The 24,264-nt window shown below is 34.3% G+C and overlaps 1 protein-coding gene across 1 annotated transcript; it reads left to right on the forward strand.

The window, feature by feature from the left end:
- The first annotated feature begins 1,325 nt into the window (after positions 1-1,325).
- LOC130052784 (uncharacterized) lies at positions 1,326-3,759 on the forward strand. Its single transcript, XM_056158752.1, has 3 exons — positions 1,326-2,689; positions 3,068-3,283; positions 3,491-3,759. The coding sequence occupies exons 1-3, from the start codon at positions 2,686-2,688 to the stop codon at positions 3,742-3,744; spliced, it is 474 nt and encodes a 157-aa protein (XP_056014727.1). The 5' UTR covers positions 1,326-2,685; the 3' UTR covers positions 3,745-3,759.
- The last annotated feature ends 20,505 nt before the right edge of the window (positions 3,760-24,264 follow it).

Consider the following 24,264-nt stretch of genomic DNA (forward strand, 5'->3'; position numbering starts at 1 on the left):
GGTACCTACTGGGAAACACCTCTTGTTAACGAAATTTCGGTACAACCCTCGTACTACATACTACACACTCCATTGTCATTTATTTTGTTTCTTTCAGAGCTATTGTTGGTTTACGTTTCATTCGAGAATGTTTCACTCTTGTAGAAACATCGCTAGGTTTAAGTGAAATGCCAAACATTTTGACCCATGCATGACGCTCAAAGGCTTAGAAGTGATGGTCCGTTCTCGTCCTACTGTTTACTTTGACACGGGGTCTCCGTTTTTAAGGTCACGTTTGAAAAACCTCTATATTTTACGATTAGTTTTGGGTAATTGATGATATATCAGTTAAATATATTTACATTTCTGTCTATGATTTTCTGTTCGAATTTTGAGTCACCTTAAATACCTATGAACTTGGGCTGTGCTTGTTGCATTGTATATAACTACGAATCATTTTTTGCAAAGACTCTTATGGCGAGGTCGGGACAAATGATGCCAGTGAGGATATTTTTATAATGAAAGGTGAAGATAACGAACAGTGGTCAATGAAATGTGAAGATAAAAAATAGCAATCAATATCATAACTCCTATGAGCAATACAAAATATAGAGTTGTGCAAACATGGACCCCTGGATATACCAGCAGTGGGATCAGGTGCCTAGGAGGAGTAAGCATTCCCTGTCGACCGGTCACACCCGCTGTGATCCCTCTATCTTGATCAGGTAAACGGAGTTATCCGTAGTCAAGATCGGTGTACCAAGAGCAGTCTAACAATCGGTATGAAAAACGCAGACATAATTCGCCCCAATGGTAGGTTATAATTGGCAAACTAGATCGGTATAACGACCATAGAATTGGCGAAATGCTGACTTTATACGAGACAGTTGGAACACCTGCACCATCAATTTATTTGTTAGTAGGCTGCTTCAATTCAAAAACTGACCATACGCAGAACAAGCTCTTGCGTATCGAATCAGTTGAGAAATATAAACACCATATGTAGGTGATAATAGAATAGTGCTACGTCAATATGGAAAGTCGATGTTAGAGTAGTTGAAATCATCCCATTTGTCATAAAGTTGAGTTGTTTATTTTCAATTAATTTCTAAGTATGAAGCAGAAGTGGACGACCCTGTATTGTCTTTTATTTCGAGTTCACAGGGATATATTGAATCGACATATGAATGAAAATTATTATTGTTAATAGATAATACATCGTCGATATATCTAGATATCGAATTAATATCATGCAATTGTAAAACATTTGTCGTGAAATCTCCACAAGTCTCCCATGGAAATCATACGGAGGCCGCACAGCTTCCGTGCTCCTCCCAACGATTTTCTCAGTGTCCTCAAAAATCGTCTTTTGTGAAATATCTGAACGGGGATCACTGACAATATGTCTACAGGCTTATTAGTGTTTGAAACTTTGTATAAAATTAAACTAAATGCAATCGTAGAGTTTGTGATTATGTATGAAAATCTTAAAGCCGCTTAATGTCATCACACCGATGCCGCATGGAACGGTAGATACAGCCTTGTTAACGACTCCGTAGAAGTATTACAAACCAAAAGTAAAATCGGCTTTACTACTTATCTCAATACGTTCGACGTGACGCTGGAAGTGATTGGTTGTATTTTGTTTAATGTCCCCTCTCGAGAACTTTTCACTGATATGGAGACGTCCCCAATACCACTGAAGGGCTTCAAAGTTAAGCCTATGCTCGGCGCTTACAGCCATAAAACGATGAGAGTTCTTTAGCATGCTACACTTACTGTGACACGGGGCATCCATTTTTACGATAATCCCCGAGGTCCCGTGACATTCACACCTGATGCCGAGCGTTTGGTGATGGAACTGTTACCACCTGTTCTAACGACGGGATTTGAACCGTGAACTTCCACATGTGGGGCGAATGTTCAACCTCTAAAAACGAAACTCGGACAGGGACAATCAGGTTGCAAACGAGCATTATGTTCATAGAGCAATCAACATGATGTAATTTACAAATTAAATATTCATTTATAAGAAAATATGTTAGTGACTAAATTGTTTTAAAGATAAATACGTCCGATTTCTCTTTTTTAAAACCAAAGTGTCGCTTTTTTCTGGTAACATTACAGGCTAATACTACTAATCGATGATGTAAAACAATAAATCACATCTCATGCCAAGAATTTTGATGTGAATGCTAGAATGATATTTTTGTGTAAGGTATCTTACATTATATTTGATTTTTTTTTCAACCATGTAAAAATGCCACCAGCTTTATTGGGGAGTGTAGGGTTGTAAGGACCAGATAAGCCAGTCTGAATATGATATCAAACTTATACTTTCATGATGCCGGGCTTCTGCACTCTATCGCAAAGACCACTTAAGATCTATGGTTTTTCCCATAAAGCATGTCACCAATATAATTTTCGGTCTTTTAACAAGAAAAAGCAAAGGTGATTGGCATGCATTATCACAACTAGAAAGGCACCTGTATAAACTATATTTTTATCTAACTGCGATTAAGAGCCTTTGTGTGGTTTAACAATAGTTTTAATACCTGTGTGTAATAGTATATCTTTCCGCATTCCAAAAAATAAAACTTTGGAAATTGAATTATGAATTTTCACTCGCTTCGGTACTGTATTTACATGTTACACCAGCAACAGAAGTTCAGGTCTTTGAAATAGAAGTTCCAGAAATCGAAAAATATGGGTATGTATTTTAATGTTTTATCTTTCTTTAAATGTTACACTTCCGCAACTCAGACCATAGAGCATAAATATGGAAATATTAACTTTACTTTTTTCTATCATTTTCATACATATGCATGTTCTTGTAAAGCTGAAATGAAACTGTTTATGCATAAAGATGATCACAAATTCAGCATTTTATGAAATATTTAACTAATTTGTTTTCCCAAACAATCAGCACACCTCTACTACTGCTTTAGTCAATATGTACTATGCAAGGTGAAGATAACGAACATTGATCAATCTCATAACTATAAATTGCTTTGTTTAATATCTTCATGAATATAAACTACATATTCACCACTCAATGTTTTTGCTTTACATACGTGATTAATTTCAGATGATGTCAACATCATTTGCGCAACCAACGACTCTTTGTGCAAAGAAATTTTGAAAAACTTTTTGACATCAATCCAAAAAGATTACTTACTTAAAAATGTACAGAAAAAGAATGATAAAGAAACAGTTTTATCAAAATCTTCAATATTCGTATTCTTAAACTGTCCAGAAATCAATGAAGATATCAATGCTGCATTAAATGGCGTCAATCCAAAAGGTAAGGATTTACTTGCATACACATAAAACGATTTTCGTTTTCAATTTTCGTCATGCTAACAATTCAATCCGTTTACGAGGATTCAAGCTAAGGTCAACGTTTATTTGACTTCAAAATAGTGTACATTTAAGATTACATATATTAAAATATAACCAACATTTTAGAATTATATTAGAATGATTTTCCATTATATATTCAATTTTCTAGAATATTTCATTATGATGATTATTGTTTCGCATGGACGGCGATGTGAAAAGAGTTGTAACCCAAGTTTCACTGTCAGCAGTAAAGTTAGAATGTGGTGTTCTATTTGGGGCGCAGAAGACAACACGTGTCCCAATACAGAAGAGAATATGAATGCAAATATCATGTTGGATTGTTTCTTAAAAATAATTAACAGCCAATGTGCCAAAATGATGGATATTAATGGAAAAGAAGGCATTCCATGTACACGTAAGTAAACAAATTTATAGCAATTAACAAGTTGCTGCTCTTTAAAGGGACTGGTTCACGAGTTTTGAAAAAAACAATTTTTTTTTTTGATGTTAGATATCAAAAGTATAACTCATTTAATGTTGACAATCAAAATTTGACATTCTGAATGCAAGAATAAAAGCAATATTTCAGTCTTAAATATGTGTTATGTAAACAAGGACTTGATTCATTTCATATATACAATCAAACAAGTGAAATACTAATTTTGTAATATGAAGCATCGTGATTTTGCAGAATCGCAGATTTTAACGTTTACATGACACATTTTACCCAAAGAATGCTTGAAATGTGAAAATTATAATAAACTTAGATCAATATTCATATTTTTTGAAAATTTCGTAAACAATAACATACCGCCATCTTTGTTTACAAAAGAAATAATAAACTCTCTAAAATGAGTTTGTGTGATAATGTATAACCTTAATTTTTATGTGAAATCTTTTGAACATATTAGACAGTAGATTTTCATCATTAAAAGTGAAAAATGAAATTTTGGGGGGAAATCGTGAATCAGTCCCTTTAAGGGGACTGCAATATGTGGACCATAGACATGTGTTTGTAATAGAAGCTTACTGTACAAATTTGAAATTAAATTGTGCTTTTAAAGAAGGTTTATATTTGAATCTTGAAACAAGAATATATTTAGTTAAAAGTTTTGTTCCTAGATCTGTAATAGATATGAAATATTTGTAGCTTTGACTTTTACCCTCAAAATTACGGGTCTTTTTTAATTTGATTTAGAACGTCAACTTCAAGGGTGAGGGTTAGGGTTACAATTTACAGACACAAACTGGTCTAAATTATTGGGGGGGTTACGATGGTCGCATCTCCTTTGGGTGAATTTATTTTAAGTATTTTGCTTCATATTGGGTCTTCAATACCCCACTCTACTTGGACAGAAAAGGCAGAAAACTGGGTCACAACCCCTGTCTCTTTAAACAATTTCTGGATCCACCACTGAATGATATAAATCTAGCAGCAAAATATTGATGCTCACAAGCTTGAATGCATGTTCTTTTTCATTTCAAAAGCTCAGTGTAACGTCCCTAAATGATGTTCATTTTAAGATACGAGCAATAGCATATTAATTCCTTTTTTGCGAGTTGCTGAGGTACATATGTTGCCAGGTATTTATGTATAAACCAATAAGATATATTTCATAACAGCTATCGCGTTTTATATCATGCAAAATATTTTGTTTGATTATCTTGTTTATGAAACATTTCTGATTTCGATAAACATGTATTATGCATGAGCAAGGTGAATTCCATACCCATGTGTACGGTCATGTGTTACTCTGTTGGGTCGTTTTTCTCAATAAAGATCGTGGGATCAATTTCCTGTGCAATCGGAACATTTGTCGGCCTTTCCCTCAAGTCGAGAAGTTTTTCTCGACATGACTGAAAAGGTCGAGCAATGCTCCGATTGGCTTCTGTATGCTCAACCTGACTTTTCTCCATAGCATCCATTTTAACCTATTTGAACCTTAAATTCTTCTTATTATTTGATTTTAAAGATTATACAATCCATGTATACTGAAACTGATTCGACGAATGAAAATTTCGATAAAGTAGACAGTATGTAAAATAATCTCGGAAAGCAAGATATTTATCTTCGCATTAATTTACTTCCTTACACTATTTTATTCTTCATGTTTTAATCGCAGATTGTGTGCATGTGATTTGCTCTGAAATCGCAGAGAAAGTCTTTCAAACATTTTCCAAGTTCATGGAAACTAAAATTGGCGTATCCATAACTCGATCGAGCAGAAATTCGAAGGAAATACCACTCGTGGCCCTGTGTGTACAACACGATGACACTGAAAAGGAAATTCAGAAACTGCATAGTTTAACTGGTAAGAAAAATCTATTTTTAATGATAGAGGAAACTGAGTAAATAACATTTCAAAGTTTTACCAATGAACAAGTGAAAATAAAGAACAATGATCAATCTCATCAATGTGATACAGAAAACAGAAAAGGGGCAAATACGCATGCCTGGATATACCAGATATGTGATAAGACACATAGAATGAGTAATCATCAGTTATCCACCGGTCGCAACCGCCCTATATCGTGATCACGTAAATAGAATTATTCATAGTCAAAGGTAGAACGCAAATAACGGTTTAACAGTTGGTATGAAACACCTCAACCAGAATTCAACTCAGGGAAAGGTTGTTTATATAAATCATATCACTATAACGACAACAGAGTTTGTAATACGCTGACATTGCTAGAAAGTTTAAATCCCATTAACATGAACTTGCTTGTCAGTAGCCAATCTCGATTTAAACATTCATGATACACACAACATGTTTTCGCGTATCGAATTATTTGACAGACATACACACCACATGCACGAGATAATGGAATTTCGCTACACAAATCTGAAATAATTTAGTTTGTCATAGAGTTGCGTTGTGTTGTTAGTATGCCGTTGACATCTATCTTCAACAAAATATCCAAAAAATGACAGATTGTGTGATTTCCTTTATTTTGAGATCACTGGAGTATATAGATTCAACATGTAAATGAAAAGGAGTATTGTTAATAGATTTGAAGGCCGTAGCAATATTATGTTTGTTTGTTGTAATATGCTTGTTTCATTAAATCGATAAATTTTACTTAGGTAGTCCAGCAACCCTGATTATGATTACTGCATGCGAAGTTGATGTTCCTCTCACTCCCATTCAGCCTTTGCTTGATAAAACAATATTTCCAAATCTTGTCCATCTTCGATACAGCGACACAAGTGAAACAATTTATGATTGTCCTGAAAATAGAAGAACAGAAGCTATGCTAAAAAAAGAATGTGAGTGACCATAGCATATGTAATTTCATATGATTAATTATAGTACAAATTTAAAGAAAAGACTGATATATTTTTCTTGTTTCAAGTATGAATTTCTTTTTGTAAGTAAAATTTAGAAGGTTTCCTTAGTGGATTATTGCATTTTTATCAGATTTGAGAGGCAACAGCCATTATGATTAGTTAACAAGATTATGATACTTGCATCCATGAACACACACTATGATATTTACCTTTTGTGTTGAATGTCCTTTTGGAATTTGTAGCATTGTAACGCAAAATATGAAAAGTGTACATAATGAAACAGTGATCAATCTCCTAAATTCTATAAGAATACTAAATTGAGATTAAGAGAAACACGGATTTCTGTAATAACAGGTAAAACCAAGTGCTCATCTCGTTTGCAAATATTCTAGTTAAAAGTAGGAATATTCAATATTTAAGTATGTCAGCATATTAATGCCCGTTGAAAATGCATATGATTCTTCAAGACAATATTCATATACAAAATAGATATATCGGGTGGTTTTATTTTTAATCTAATTGATTTTAAAAATTGATTTGTCGTTCTGAATATCAGGAATTGTAGTGTATCTATGTACGTTTAGTATGAGCTAGAGTTTGTTGTATTTAGCACATTTAGTAGATTCTTCTCATGGGAATACATATATATCTAACTTTGATGAATTTTATGGACAACGGCACGTATATTTCTACGACGTTGAAAGTGTAGCAGTTGACCCGTTGCATTCAGAAAGTAGAATTCACAAAAGCTATGGAAATTATACTATTCATGTTCACCTAGAATGACAGTTTTAGGCTAAATAGGGTTCTTGGGTATCATGTAAATGCATCGATTATGTTAAACGTATCCACCACGACCACTTGTCATTCAGACAACATAATCGAGTGTGTACATTCCAAAATTGTGCGATCCGTTGCAAGTTCGTGACAAGCGTTCGCTGCATTATCCAAGTGCAGCTTTCCTGCGTTCTGGATTTCAACCGTGTGCTACTTGTCTAATCTGCACCAATAACATGTCTGTCAGTAGCGTGCGTCGATTATATCAACGACATGTCGTCTTTTAACAACAACTTTCTTCATTTATACGTCAAATCCCACTAACTCTAGATAAAAAGCTACCGAGCTTTCTTACATATTTGTTACTACTGCGCATAGACGTAAATGACAATCTATAGACTACATTATGTCAAATGAAACGCCTTCGGCTTCTCTATCGTGAACTTCCATTTTCATGTGTCAATATTCCAATATCACTTGCATATTCACGCAATTGATTCGATGCACAAGAACATGATGTACGTATGATCAGTTCTAAATCAAGGTAAGTTTGTAACAAATGAATTGATGCAACAGAGATTCCTTTAAAGTGGGTATTTTGAAGATTATATGATCGTTAGAATGATTTCGGTGCAAAGAACTAGATACGTTTGTTATCATAATTAGGCCCTGTAAAATACTTCAAATATGAAGAACAATTATCAATATAAATCATTGATATATATGAAGTTGATAATCCCTAGTATTTATGTATACAAACATATCGGCGGATCTAGGTCTCTTGTAATGTTGAATACTATTCAAAACTATGTGGAATCCGGAAAATGGACAATTTTCTTCACTTTTTCTACCTTTTAGGAGAAAATTCCATGTGGCCACTTGCATCGGCCACAAAAAGCAGTAAACTAGAGATAGGTTATATTCAAAAGAAGTAATTGTGCATGTTTCGTTCTGGCCCGTGGCTGTGGTAAATTTCTTTTTTTATTTTTATATCTAGTCAGGCGTCTGATTTTGACGATTATGCACAGGCGGATCGCCATGTACTAGCGCATAGCAACGAATTGCACATACAATGATATAAGAAAATTAATCACAACTTAAAGTACTTGTTATTGTTTTAGTGACCACAACGATATAATGTATTAATTACAATCTAAAAAAAATATCAGTTTATGAACAAATCCAGTTCGGGTCATTGAAATGCAAACAGCAACAGGACCGAATAAAATGCAGTATTAGGCCAGCTATGATGCACAGTTGTACACCAAATATTGTCTTAATTTCTAAAAATGTGTATAAAATCATACATATGCAATAACAATGCCAATATAAAGGTAAATTGGTTAATCCAACAGTTTAATACACATCATCTAAAAATAGTATTGAACCTTGTTTACATTGACAACGTACAGTACGGACCAAAAAGCTTTGTATAAATAGATTCCAAGCAAAACAGTTTTAAAACGTCATAGTGAAAAATGTGACGTCATTTTTGCATACTTTTAAAGAAAGACGTCATGATTACCAATCACAAGTAACTGTCATATTTGATAGAATGTTCAAGTCTTCTCTTGGGTTCATGAATTACTATTTTAGCAACGTTTAGGTCTTACAACTATTAAAAATATAATGTTTTAAATTCATTGATCATACTCCCAATATGGTTGGTAAAATGTGCTAATATCATAAATAAGCGGTGAGCTGAGAATCAATAATCCAAGTATTTCATTTTCAAAATATGAAATATGGCAGAGAGAAAGATTTTCATGAGCATGGGAAAGAAAGACAGATTCAGAGAGAAACCATCGAAATCGAAAGTGATAATTTCATTTTAGGATGCCAGGTTTTGGTCTTATATATATGGGACAAGATCAAACAAGCTCAATGTCTGATAAAAATCTTAATGCAGATATTTTGGGGGAAGGGGCGGGGGGTGTTGTTGTTAAAAACTCCTGCAAGTTTCAGTCTTCGAACATCGATTTTATCATAGGCTAATCCATGAATAATATTCCAGCACAGCGAACAATACTGAAGTGACCCATATGTTTAGAAATCACATTTATTACATTTTAATGAACATTTAAAGTGACATTTAAAAACTATATTTGTTAAAATAAACTTTAGAAAATGTATATGTATATTGTTATTCAGCTCTATTGTTTTATTGCATGATAATCGATTTGGGTGAACATTCATCATATTAAGTTTTAAGGGGGAGGGGGTCTTGATGAAAACTATGTGAATTAAATGGTTTTTTGGTTTTGTTTTTATCAAACATTAAACGTTTGATCTTGCCCTTAATGGATTTCTTTTCCAATTGTTGATGTGCCGATACCCATTATTGTTGAGAACCTAAATATTTCATCATTACCGATACTTATAAAACGTCCAACATTTCATAGATAGTGTGTGATTTTTTTTCCCAAATGAAAATTATTGTCGTAATGCTATCCATGATATTTACTAAATAATATGGAAATATGACTACCATAAATCATAGAAGTAGGTCTATAAGAAGGGTAGGTATGCGCAAATGCTTTCTTACAATCAAATGAAAATTTTCTATCATCGTAAAATGAAGTTAGATGAATGTAACAGTTTACTTCAAAGCTATGACATGAAAAACTTTAGCTTGCTTTGTGATTTGATGATCATCTTCAGTGAAACAATATCATTTTCATATTCTTATTCATTCATCTAATTCTGGGTCATGTCGGGCATCCTAAGCTAAAGAAATAGACAAATCTAAAGAGAAAAAGAAAAACGTCTCAGAGCGGTGAAGGAAGAAAAAGAAAAGAACATGCCGAGTTAAATACGTTATACATCTTATAATTACAATGTTTATAATTTTATATTTTAAAAATTGAACCCTGATGTTTATTAAAAATTGACCCGTTGTTGGGAAATAAACAAAAATCAAGAAAAAATCATTGTATATTAATTCGGCCTCCTATAATCAAAAATCAGTTTGCTAAATTGATGCCAAATACGACAGTCAAAAATGTTCTATGTTACCAGTCCCAACATCCTGCACGGAATTTTCTAATTTCTTTTCTATCCGCAAACGTAACCAAATCCGCGAGTCTTTCATATGTGTGTAAACAGCTTGAGTGCACTCCAAGAAGTAGCATCAGTTACCAACATCAAATAGTTCCTTAGTAAACTACAATTACCCAAAATTTCCTAATCGGGATGCAAAAATTGAGAGAAAAGAATAAAAGGAAATCAATCTAATTAAAATTAGATCTCCCATCCGCTCCCCGGTTTTCGATACGTCGCGTGCATCTAAAACCGGGGAGCGGATGGAAGATCTAATTCTAATCAGATTGAAAAGCAAATGAGAAAATCGCGCATGTAAGAAAAATTCTTGTAAATATGTGAAACTAAAATACACTAAGTTCATCTTGATTTTGATTGGACAATTACATGTACCAGTGTGATTCCTTAATATCCGCGGTATGACAAAGGGGAATTACACATTCTTTCAATTTTCTATTAAAAGAATTAAACTTGTTAAATATACAAACGACATTTAAGGGAAACAGACATTATTTTAATTGCAGTCACTTTCCTTATAACGTATTTTTGACATGGGTAAAAGAGTGTGACAAAATTTGTAAATAACGATCAAATATGGAAGACCCGTGCAACGTACACCAAGGGCAAAATATATTTTTAAAAGAATTCATGATATGAAAAATAAAAACAAAACTGTTGACTACCGGTACATGCATAGGTAATAGCTCACATTGATTCTCTTTGTGCCAAAATTCGTATATTTTCGGCAATAATTGGTAATGATAGGTTACAAAAACATGGTCTAGTCTAGTTCTTACTTCCACGGTTAAAACTAAACACACTTATCTTTTATTTTGTAGATTTCTTTCTATTCCGTTTAGGGTCGGATAGTTTGGAGTAGTTCTTTTTTGCCTTCCAAAACGTTGTTCATAAACATCGACGTCATGACGTTATGTGCGGTTTTTTGTTAGAAACAACGCTATATTTAACTAACGCTTACAAGAAAACGACAAGAGATATAGCGAAAAATTAATGTGCTCTCACAATGGCATATTGTGGACATTTTATGTGTTTAATTTGATCAAATTTGTAGACAGGGCCGATTTTGCTTCCTAACGTACCTAGCGCTTTCGTTGGCTTGATTGTTGTCTGACAAATTCCATATCATTTGCTCAGAAATGTCTTTGATGTACTTTCTTGTCTGCGGAATACACTTTTCAATGATAGGGCCCACGGTGATTATGACAAAAGATGCTTACTTCTGCTAGGCATGATTCTATCTCTAGGGATGTGTTTGTACTATTATAAAATTTTGTATTTTTTATGGGATTTGATAAATTGATCACTCTTTTTACAATTTCAATTTTCTTTTCATTTTTTTTTTTACATCATACCTAATTATATTACACACTTTTACATTCACAGTTCAGAAATATCGAAAGTATTCTGAGAGTTCTTCGAAGGGATCAATTTTAAGCAATCTTCAAGGTATGCTATCAATATTGTTGTTAGTTAGATTCGTTAAATAGTAGAAAAGCATGTATTTTTGTTTTAGAAAATTGAAGAATCGACTAAAGTTAACTTCAAAAATAATTATCTTATAGTATAAACTATTATTCGGTCAATACCTTCAATGACGACTGCGGGATCATTTGAAATACAATTGAGAAACTATTTACTACAAGGCCTCTTTCGTCTGAAAGAAGATTTCACTAATTATGCCCTCATGATGGAATCTCGGAAAATGGATAAATCATCTTCATTCTGTAGAAATTCTGGTTTTCCACTTCACCATTAAGTATTTCTAAACTTGTGAAAAGCGTTGTACGTAAACAGTACTATTATCCTACCATTATCACATGATACCCCAAGTCCGCTTTCGGATGCTGATATATGAGTGTTAGGATACAGCTGCGCGATAGTTTTGATCGTAACACGCTAGTACTACACTAATATGAGAATCACTTCTTTGTCATGTGACTACCCCAATACTGCACGGACTGCAATATCAGCAGTCATTATAACGACGTTAAATGAATATAGACACCTCGTTATAAGAGCTGCTTTGGGCCTCTTGATCGTAGCGGAAATTCGTGAAGCCCATCACATTGACGTAGTAATAACGAAGTTTGAGTGTAATCGTCGTAGTGTAAACTTGAAATGATCTAGGTTGATTCAATATTGTTCAACGTACCACTTGAAAATATTCTATTCATATTGATACGTAGCCATTGCTGGTGAAGGGCTGCAAATTTAAGCCTCTTTTGTCACTTGCGACTTTTGAGTAGAGCGACACGGCTCCTCGGTTTCAGAAGTCTCGTCCTTGATATGATCATACATTGAATGAAAGTCCATTGCTACATGCCGATACAAATGGGTATCCTTGAAATATCAAAGAAAACGTAGATTCAAATCTCTTTTCGATGCAGAGTGTGTTAGATATAACTACTTAAAATACATTAGTTGCTTAGTTCAGGTTTACTTTCCACTTTTATCGATACGAACTGTTTTTGATACATGTTAGTCAGCATATGATAAGCCAATCAACAAACTATAATTTTTCTTAAAATAAGGATATTTACACTTGATATATACCAGCCTATCCGCCACACATTGATTTACATGTAAACATGAAAGTAAAGATAAGTGATCGATCTTATAAATCTTATAATTAATACAAAGGTGAGAGAAGGAGCGATTCCTTGAAGCATCAGAAGTGTAGTCAGATGCTAAGGAGAAGTAAACATTCTCTGTTTACTTTATCACACTAAACATGCAAGGCGAAGATAACGAGCAGCGAACAATCTCATAGTTCCTATAAGCAATACAAAATAGATAGTTGGGCAAACACGGAATCCAGGACACACCAGAGGTGGAGTCAGGTACCTAGGAGGAGTAAGCATCCCCTGTTGACCGGTCACCCCCGCCGTGAGCCCTATATCCTGATAAGATAAACCGAGTTATCCGTAGTTAAAATCAGTGTGTCAAGAACGGCCTAACAATCCGTATGAAACACGTCAGACAGCATTTGAATCAATGATAGGTTGTATTGACGAACTCGATCGTTATAACGACCATAGATTTTGCAAAATGCTGACATCAATCGAGACTGTTGAAACCCCCTGAACTTGTTTGACGGTAGCTTGGCTCGATTTAAAACTGACCATGTATCTCATATAGATTAACAACGTAATTCCTAAACAAAATCATTATATAAAGAACGGTCTAACAATTGGTATGAAACACGTCAGATAGGAATTGACCCATTTACAGATTGGATTTGCAAATCGTATCATTATCACGACCATATAATTTAGAAACTGATGACTTTAATCGAGGAAAATCCTGTATTGGTAACGTATTTGCCATTAGTAGTCTTAATTTTGAAAATGATCACATGATTGAAATGATATTGCATACCGAATTAGTTGAGAGGTACACACCATATGCAGGTAATAATAGGATATTGCTGAATAAATACGGAAAGTATATAATGGAGATACTGAAGGCATCCCATGCATCATAAAGGTGAGTTAGTTTGCCGTTAACGTTAATATCAAAATAAAACGGACAATTCAGTGGTGTTTTATTTCAAAAATGAAAAAAAAAAACGTTCAATGTGTAGTTACATGCTTTACTATACATGTATATGAGAACCTAAAACGGTCATAGAAAATGTGAAAATATTTATCTTGCAGACCTTTTTTTCATTGCATTACGCATAGGTTGCAAATACATTCGCTTAATTTGTAAAAAATAATTCAATACCACGTACGGTCTTCACGTAACGGTGAACGGTTTGCACGGAACGTTTCGCACCAAATGTTGACCACTGTGTAGGCGTGGCTTGCACGCTTTGTGAACGGTCTGCATGAAACGGTAGGCATGACCTGCATGCTTTGATATTTTCCGGCATTATCTACTTCTTTTGGGGGCTAGTTTAAAAAGAAATATTTTCAATAAAATGGTAACATTCTAGATATGTAAAAAAAAAGTTTGAGTTGAAATGACATTGATCCATTTTAAAACTATTGCTCATATACAATACGGGAAATTCCAAAAGAAAACGATGCGAAATATATATCCTCATGTACGAAAGCCCAGAAGGCTCATTCGAGATTCGAAATTCAAAATACGAGATTCGAAATTCAAAGTACGAGATTCAAATTTCGAAATTCAAAATCCAAATTAACCAATCAAAATGTAGGTCACAATAGATTAAAGGTTAGAGGGTACAAGCATATACATGTAAACCTAAAACATGACAGAAAGCCTATTCTTCTAATATGTTTACCAAACAACGAAACATTTCTTCTAAAACTATAAATGCTTTGATGTATGCTTAGCATGCAGACAGGCCTGTAGAAAGCGGGAAAGGAGGCAGACAGAAAACTTGTTCCAGTTCCCACATATTAATTATGCATTGTATGTGATAACCAGGTCAAAAATGACGAATACACATCATGATATTCTAGTACTTTAAAGTGAAATCTTATATGACGCCTATTAACCGCTGATACCCCTCCAACAACTGATTCTATTTTGATTTTTCTCACCTATCTATATATAAACAATGGAGGAAATTCGAATCATGAATATATATTTATATATTTATCGCGGATCTATGTTGTATTTTTTTTAATTTTTTTTTTTACATTTTTAGGCTCCAGGAAGCTTAACTACGTGTGTAATAACAGCAGAATACTAATCTATCAACGTTTTAAAAATTATCTTATGTACAGATTCATATTATATCAGCCTACGTACCACAGGAACTGCTAATTTTGTCGGTAATATAATAATAGTAGGGTTCTTTACTATATCCTATATATAGGGAGTGATATAGTATAGAACCCTACTATTACGGACAAAATTACCGGTTCCTGAGATTATACATACTTGAACATAGAACATACATGTACAAATATGAATCAATGGGACAAGGTATTGTTTTTAAAACGTGGATAAATTAGAGTTCTGTGGTAATGACTAATGACGCACGTAGTTAAGCTTCCTGTTCAAACATAAAAAATATAAAAAGAGACAACATAGATGGGAGAGAAATAATTATCAATGGATCGAATTTCCTCTATTATTTACACCCAGGCGCATATAAAAAATGAACGGGTGAGGAAGATATTTGTACAGACATCTGAAGTGTATGGACACTACAACCACCCCCCCCCCCCCATTCTGATTTTTTCTGCAGAGATAAATTATCCGAAATGTGTGGATTCCTTGTCGATCCCATCCCTATTTCGATTTATATACAATCGTGTCACGCTTTTTGTAAGCTTTAAAGATTTGCCTTCTACCGGTATAATAGAATACAATTTGTTATACCAATAGAAGGCTAGGCCAATCTCTAAAGCTTACAAAAAGCGTGAAACGATTAAATAAATCAAAATTTATATTAAGCTTAACTACGTGCTTATCATTGTTATATCACTTTATATTTATATTATATAAATTGGGATCTGATGGACAAGGAATCCACACATTTCAGAGAAATTATTGCCGCAAAACAAAATCAGAAAAACGGGGATGGGTGTTGGTAGTAGTGTCGATACTTCAGGTGCCTGTGGATATTTGGTCAAACACTAAAATGGGTGGTGTGTTCCCAGTTAGTCACCCCCCACCCCTGTTTGAAATTGAAGGCCGGCTACGGGTCTGGTTAAACACTCGATAATCAATACCCGTAATTAAATGATAGTTTTTCCTTCATACATGTAGTTCACAGGTGCTTCAGTTCAGCCCCCCCCCCCCCCCGAATAAGCTACCCCAAAAGTCCAAAATAAATCAAAATCAGCTCTTTTTATAAATTCATACCCTCACTGGGTATTAAGGGTATTCAATAAAAAGCCTTATTTTGAGTTATTTCGGCCTTTTGGGGTAGACAAGATATTGTGACATGCATCAGATAAATTTTGAACAAAAATATTTAAATCAACTCAAGTAGACTATTCGGGTGATGGGGGGGGGGGGGGGCTGAACCCATGCACCTGTGTCATTGTTAACTCAAACATGTACAGTTATCTTCATGTGGAAAAAAAATGGTACACAGGTAAACCTATAGATTAATCTAAAATCAGAATCCATTGCTACTGGATGTCATCAGTTAATTTTATTCATATAACCTTCGATTCCATTGCAATTAAAGTGTAATATTTGAGGTGTACTCGACCTGGTTCCAACTCCCAACCTCCCACCCCACCCCCACCCCTACCCCCCTCCCCGCTTTCTATGAACCTGACTTTCTACAGGCCTGTTTGCATATAATGACATGCTTTATAATGTCCAAATATTGCCCATAATATGAATCAGTGGTATAAAATAATCTTTAAAACGTGGATAGATTATTTTTCTGTCGTAATGGCACATGTAGTTAAGCTTCATGGACCCTAAAAAATGTAAAAGTAGATCGGAGAGAAATATTTATTCATGGTTCGAATTTCCTCTATTGTTTATATATAATAAATACGTTCTTGACCCAAACACCCACAGCCTACTGGCCTGTCTGCATTCTAAGTATGCATCATAACATTTGTAGTTTTAAAAGAAATGTTTTGTTGTTTGATAAACATATTAGAAGAATAAGCTTTCTGTCACATGTTAAGTTTATATGCATGTACTCTCTACCCTTTAATTTAATGTGACCTACATTTTGATTGGTTAATTTGGATTTTGAATTTCGAAATTTGAATCTCGTATTCTGAATTTCGAATCTCGTATTTTGAATTTCGAATGAGCCTTCTGGGTATTCGTACTCATGGGATGTTGATTATTTAACTTATTGATTCAATGCTTTATAAAATTTATTGAAATGATAGCGTGTTTTTCGCTATTTTTCTACATTCAATCCAAGTGTCGGTAAAACACATTAGCAATTTGTATATTTCAGGCCTAGCTTTTCTCAAAGACAGATGTTGAATAAACTTGTACATTTTATGGTCGTGTATGACAACAGAGAATGATTAAAACGACTTCTCGTCAGTCAAGACTGAAACATATTCTCGTGTGTGGGGGGGTTACAGCTACATGTAGACATCGTATTAGCCAGTCAATAAGATCATGTGATATTGGATAAGAAGGAAAAATACAATGCAAAAAGAAAAACTCAAAATATGATTAAAATAGATTGAGAAAGAAACCAAATATATCAATGATTAAAAAAAAGTAATTACTAACTACAGTAATGATCAACATATTCTTCAACTATGTATGCGTGTATGCAAGCGAATTTAACATCTAATTTTAATTAGATTGTCGTATTTCCCTCAGTTTTAAACCTAACGAAACCTGCATTCATTTTTGAGAGACAAAAAATTATAATCACTGCATGAAAAATATGGTTTCCATGGTGCGGGAACTGTGCGGAAACTACAAGTTTACAAGGGTTTGCGGAGTGCGAAACCTAGGCCATCCCCAATTCCAGGTGGTTAACGCAGCGGAAACTTGCGGAAACCTAAATTTCTGCACTGTTTCCGCACTACTGAAACTGGTCGCCACCCTAGGTTTACGCAAGGTTTCGCACAGATAACACACTGCTGAAACTACTTCACAATACAGGTTTACGCAGTGCGGAAAACTCCACAAATTTATGAACATGAATAGCCCACTCTTCTCTAAAATATGACATAATTGAATCAAGACTATGTACACACAGTCACACTTTAATATGAGTGATATATATTGTGCTCCTGAAATTTACAAATCATTCAGCAAGGGTTTATGCAAACCAATTCTCTATTCATTGAATGAAATGTTTAAAATCTGAGATATTGCGCATCTGGTGCATCAAAATTGGTACCGTATACGTTTTACATATTACCAACCACAAATAAAAACAAAACACAAAAATTTTATATACAATGCAATGCTTTTGTTAAAGATTAAAATACTTATATAAAGATTATTGAATAATAACATTAACAATCTTAAGCTTGGTTGAACAATATAGGACATGCACAAAAATACTACTGTAAACAAGAAATGATTCAGAGATATGTATGCCTCCATCGTGCAAAATTGAAAAGGGTTACAAACATGTATCATTTTATTGATAAAAGTGATGCACATGTAGTGCCAAAAAAATTCAAACATATTGACCATCCAATATCTTTCCATATCCAGAGTGGATTAACCCTTGACCATGTGGCCTCAAAATCAACAGGGATCATTTACTCCTTTGGATGTACCAGTATAGTAAATTTGATGTCTGCCATGCAAATAAGTCTCAAAATACAAAGGATATAATATATTACTATGTCCCGTTTAACCATTGACAATGTCTACCAAAATCAATAGGCATTCACTCCTTACGATGTACCAGTGTACTAAGTTTAATGACTGTCAAGCAAAGGGTTCTTGAGATATTCAGTTATGTCCAGAGTCCAGGGTTCGAAATTAACATATGCCCGTCAGTCTGTGACTGGTTAAAAGTATGCCGGACTGACTGGGACTGGTTAATCATCTAAAGCATCATTTTGGAAAATATACTTATGAAATTTTATACACACATTCAGCTGGACTGGAGACGTAAAAAGTTAGCTTCAAGCCCTGAAAGTGTATTGACCTTTGAGCATGTGACTTGAAAATCACTAAGGGTCATCTACTTCTTAAGATGTAACAATGTGCCAAGTTTGATGTCTATCAAGCAAAGGGTTCTCAAGATATTGAGCGGAGAGTATCTTCCTATGTCGAGTTTGACCTTTGACCATGTGACCTCAAAATCCCTTGAAGTCATCTACTTCTTAGGATGTACCAAGTTTGAAGTTTGTCAAGCAAAGGGTTCTCGAAATATTGAGTGGACAGTACCTTCTTATATCCAGTTTGACATTTGACCATGTGACCTTGAAATCACTACAGGTCATCTACGTCTTGAAATGTACCAGTGTACCAAGTTTGATATCTGTCAAGCAAAGGGTTATCGAGATATTAAGTGGACAGTATCTTTCAATGTCCAGTTTGACCTTTGACCATGTGACATCAAAATCACTAACGGTCATCAACTTCTGAAGATGTACAAGTGTACCAAGTCTGATGTCTGTCAAACAAAGGATCCTGAAGATAGTGAGTGGTCAGTACCTTCCTATGTCCAGTTTGACATTTGACCATGTGACCTGAAAATCACTGGGGGTCATCTACATCTTAGGATGTACCGGTGTACTAAGTTTTATGTCTCTCAAGCAAAGGATTCTCAAGGTAATGAGAAGATAGTATATTCCTATGTCCAGTTTGACACTTGATCTCTGACCATGCTACATCAAAATCAATAGGGGTCATTTACTCCTTAAAATGTACTAGAGCACCAAGTTTGATGCACAACGGACCGAGATGAAATTCAAACTTGATTTGTAACTTGTTATGGCAAAGCTATGTAAAAGTGCTTAAAACTGATTTGACAGACAGACGGACGGAGTATAAACCTAAAGTCCCCTTCCATTTTGTCGTTAGGGGACTAAACACAATATCTAAGAGATCGTGCCATAGTGCTTTGTAAAGGAGAGGTGACTTTGACTTAAGAATGCTCAATTTCTTTGAAAAATGCAAACATTAGAAAATATATGTATGGCCTTGACCTTTGACCCTAAATTCAAGGTCGAAAGAGTAAGAACCAGAATTAAGAAACCTAAACTGAGTACATGTCATAGTATAAAATATATTCAAATCAAAACATAAAATTAATTAAAAGGGTTGGTAACTGGAGTTGACAAGAATTCAAAGTTATATATCAGGTCAAAACACATCTACTGTATTTGATAAGAGCTCAAACAAAACAATTGCAGACATTCAAGTGCAATAACCAGGTTTAGGGGTCTTCAGATATCTTCGATTGATCTCTCACTTATTCTTTTTTTCAATGTGAATTCATGAATAAAGGTTTTGTGTCTCTGTATCTTTCGATTTTAGCAAGAATAGCAATAACATTTTTTTAAAGCAAGTCAAGCGAGTGTTTAGCAAAGGTTTGATGTTCCTAGAATTTATAGTTAGAGAAAAGTAATAAAAGCAGGGATTAGAGTCACAGTTCAAGTATGTAGGTTGATATATGATTACTTCTCAAAAAGCATTGTGTTATGAAGTAAAACGTGTTTCGAAAATGCCTAAGGAGTGATAACATTTTGATGGTAAGACAAAAATAATAAACAGAACAATATCAATATGACTTTCAACAGAAAAGTGGAAATCTCTAAATACATGGACGTCAATGTTCATTACAATTGTTCCAAATTCTTGTCATAGTGACTATTCTTCAACTGTTCAGTAATGAATCCTCAGATAAGACTGGTATCCTAGCTTCTTTCTTCTGTGATACGTTTAACATGTTTAATCAAAGTGGTCTTCTGACACCAAAACTTGAGTCACTATGGTCCTTGTCCAGATGCGTCTTGTTGCTTCCTAGACTACCACTTTACTGAATCAAGACTGACTTGTGACAGGAGGAGTGTTCTTCCACTGTTACACTGTAAGTTGTTTTCGTTCTCAGGGGCTCTTTTCCATATCATATGGGGAGTCAGTTATTGAATGCATATTCTGCTCATCTAGTTCTGAAAACAGTAAACAAAAATAAATCCTATGTAACATATGGTATATCAAGACTGAGTAGACACACCGTTACTTTGCTCAATTCTGTCTTCACCTTGCCAGTAACTGATTTAAACACACACACACACATCCTGAGACCAAAATTAAACAAAAGGCCCATGGGCCACATCGCTCACCTGAGTCTCCTTGGCTCGTATTTAAAGATTTGTCCTATTCGCATGTAAAACTTTGATCCCTATCGTGGCCTCAACCTACTCCCAGGGGCCATTATTTTTACAAAATTGAATCTGCACTATGTCAGGAAGCTTTTGTACAAATGTAAACTTCTTTAGCCTAATGGTTCTTAAGGAGAAACTTTTAAAATATTGTTTGTATTTATTAGTTATGTAAAACTTTGATCCCCTATTGTGGCCCCATCCTAACCCAGGGGTCATGAGTTTCACAAACTTGAATCTGCACTATGCCAGGAAGCTTTCATGTAAATCTCAGCTTTTCAGGCCCAGTGGTTCTTGAAAAGAATTTTTTTCGAGATTTTCCCTATATATTTGTATGTAAAACTTTGTTCCCGTATAGTCGCCTTATATTACTCCTGAGGGTCATGATTTTAACAAACCTGAATCTACACTATGTCAGACGGTTTCGTGTAAATTTCCACTTTCCTATCCCAGTAATTGTTAGAAGATTTCTAAAGATTTTCCCTATATATTTGTATCTAAAATTCAATCCCCTACTGTCACTTCATTTTACTCCGGCAGCTATGATTTTAACAAACTTAAATCTGCACTAAGTCAGGAAGCTTTCGTATAAATTTCAGCTTTTCTGGTCCAATGGTTCTTGAGAAGAAGATTTTTAAATGACCCCACCCTATTTTTTCATTTTTCTGATTATCTCCCCTTTGAAGGAGACATGGTCCTTCATTTGAACAAACTTGAAAGCCCTTCGCCCAAGGATGCATTTGGCTAAGTTTGGTTCCAATTGGTCCAGTGGTTCTGGAGAAGAAGTTGAAAATGTAAAAAGTTTACAGATGGACAGATGATGGACAACAGGCGATCAGAAAAGCTCTCCTGAGCTTTCAGCTCAGGGGAGCTAAAAAAAAAAGAAATACTAGTATAGGATTTGACATAATATATGTATATATACACACAAGCACATGAAGATATGCAAATTCGTTACTTATAATTATATTATAATTCTATTATGTTGTACATGTATAACTAAAATAACCTATCCCCTTTAACAAATCCTGGATCCGCCACTGCGTGCATTTACATGTACAAGATCATTTCGGGAAACTTGCGGAAACTATATAATCGTTTACGCACTGCGGAAACCATATCTGGAAACCTCAACGTCAGTTTTCCGCAAGGGTTCCATATGGTTTCAGTTTTGCGGAAACTAGCGTTTTCATCCAGTGAAAGTCCTCACTTGTCATATTTCAATTGGCAGCCCCGCCAATTTTCACACCTTCTGTATTCTGAATATTACTTTCAAAGATCCAGTTTAGTTGATATATATTGTGGTAAAAAAGCGTCTTGGAATTCGCGTAGAATATACACGTTATATATAGGTCGGTCTTTGCATATTCTAACAGTTTCGATAAACAATTTTCCTAAAACTATTTTTACTTAAAAAGAGAAACTTGATCATACAAAAGTAACAAGTATTCCTATTTCCAAAAAAACTACCAATCAATCATATCTCTGCACTTGCTGGAAGCTATAAAGAGTGTTAAAATTGTGGTTTTATGATAACTGTTTTTCGAATATTTGCAGATTCTCAGTGTTGAAAGTCCGTGTCTTAGAGACATTTTAGAATAATTGCTCGAATTCCAAACAGTGTTCACCTGTCCTACATCGCATATCGAAATGATTTCAACCCTTCGTACGTTCTGTAAGTTTTCCAGGGCGTGATTTGAAAGATTTCCACATTTCTATGGCGTGGCTTGGTAGAATCTGGAACGATTCTTGCACAAAACGGCTTGCAGGAAATGCCGAACGGTCTGTACGGAGCGGTGAACGGTTTGCACGGAACGCTTAACGGTTTGCACGGAACGAAACGAAACGCTTTGGTCTAGCCTTATCCAAAAAAACATGCATGCATGTATCTTAAAAGTAAAGGAAGCATGACTTGTTTGCTTTCAGTTTTCATATCTTTACATGAAATACATTGTACATGTAGGTAATCAAAATAAATTCTACATATAAGTATGTATATGTTACCAATGCTTACAATATTTCTTATAGGTGCAATTACAAAACCCTTCACATCTTCTAAGAAGGAATCTAAACGCTCAAAAAGTATTCACTTTCCAGGTATGATGTTTATGATACAAAAGTAATGATTTCATATATCAAAATTTGTTGATGATTGAATTCACTGTATGCTTTTGAATGAAATACTGGTTGGTTATGTTTCAAAATAAGATGTATGTTAGAAATATATTTGAAAAGAATCGCCATTTTCTACAAAACTACATTGATGGAATAAGGAAGTACCTGTCATATGTTGAAAATGATATTGTATGCGTAATTGTATAGGGTACTTACTCTGATTCTCAAAACAGTGTTTCTAATCAGTGTAAAAAAATCCATAATGAAGGAAATTCTGGGCACAACCTTAATGCAACAAACTGAATAGTAATGTTTAAAAATACGTTTTGATAGCAATTCAAACTCATTTACACTTACAGTAATTCCACTCTCCTTTGATGTCACCAGATTTTGCAAAATCAATGATTTATTTAGATTTATACATGATAGGAACATCAATTTTGTTGGGGTCTTTTTCGATAGTTATTGTAGAAAATCTTGTTAAAAATGAACTGCTTGAAATGTTTAAGTCTTTCAAAATATTGAATCCAAAGGCAATAACTCTGTTTTTATTGATTTCTTTATCAGGTCTATTACGCGATATATTTCCTCTATTGTTACAGACATTTTGTATATTTTGTAAAGAAACAGTTTCATAAAATTGTTATGAATGTTATTATATCGTCATAACCAGTTTGTTTTGTTTTGGGGGTTTTTGTTGTTGAAATTTGGCTAGCACTGTTTAAAGAAAATTGCAATTTTCTGACGTTGATATATGATTCTGTATGTGCGTGTCTGACATCTTAAAAAGTGTTACGACTTGTATATTTATTTAATAATTTGTTAGTTTTAACTCTAATGAACAAAAATAAATTGAATTGTTGAATTGAAGGCCATAGCAATAATTTTTGTCTTTCATGTAGAAGTTTTTGAATTAATTCTGCTTCATATGAAAAACAAAATGGATCAGGTAACAAAGGAGCACAAGTCGTACCCGTGGGA

The sequence above is a fragment of the Ostrea edulis genome, chromosome 3 (assembly GCF_947568905.1).
Source record: "Ostrea edulis chromosome 3, xbOstEdul1.1, whole genome shotgun sequence".
In the NCBI taxonomy this organism is placed as follows: Eukaryota; Metazoa; Mollusca; class Bivalvia; order Ostreida; family Ostreidae; genus Ostrea; species Ostrea edulis.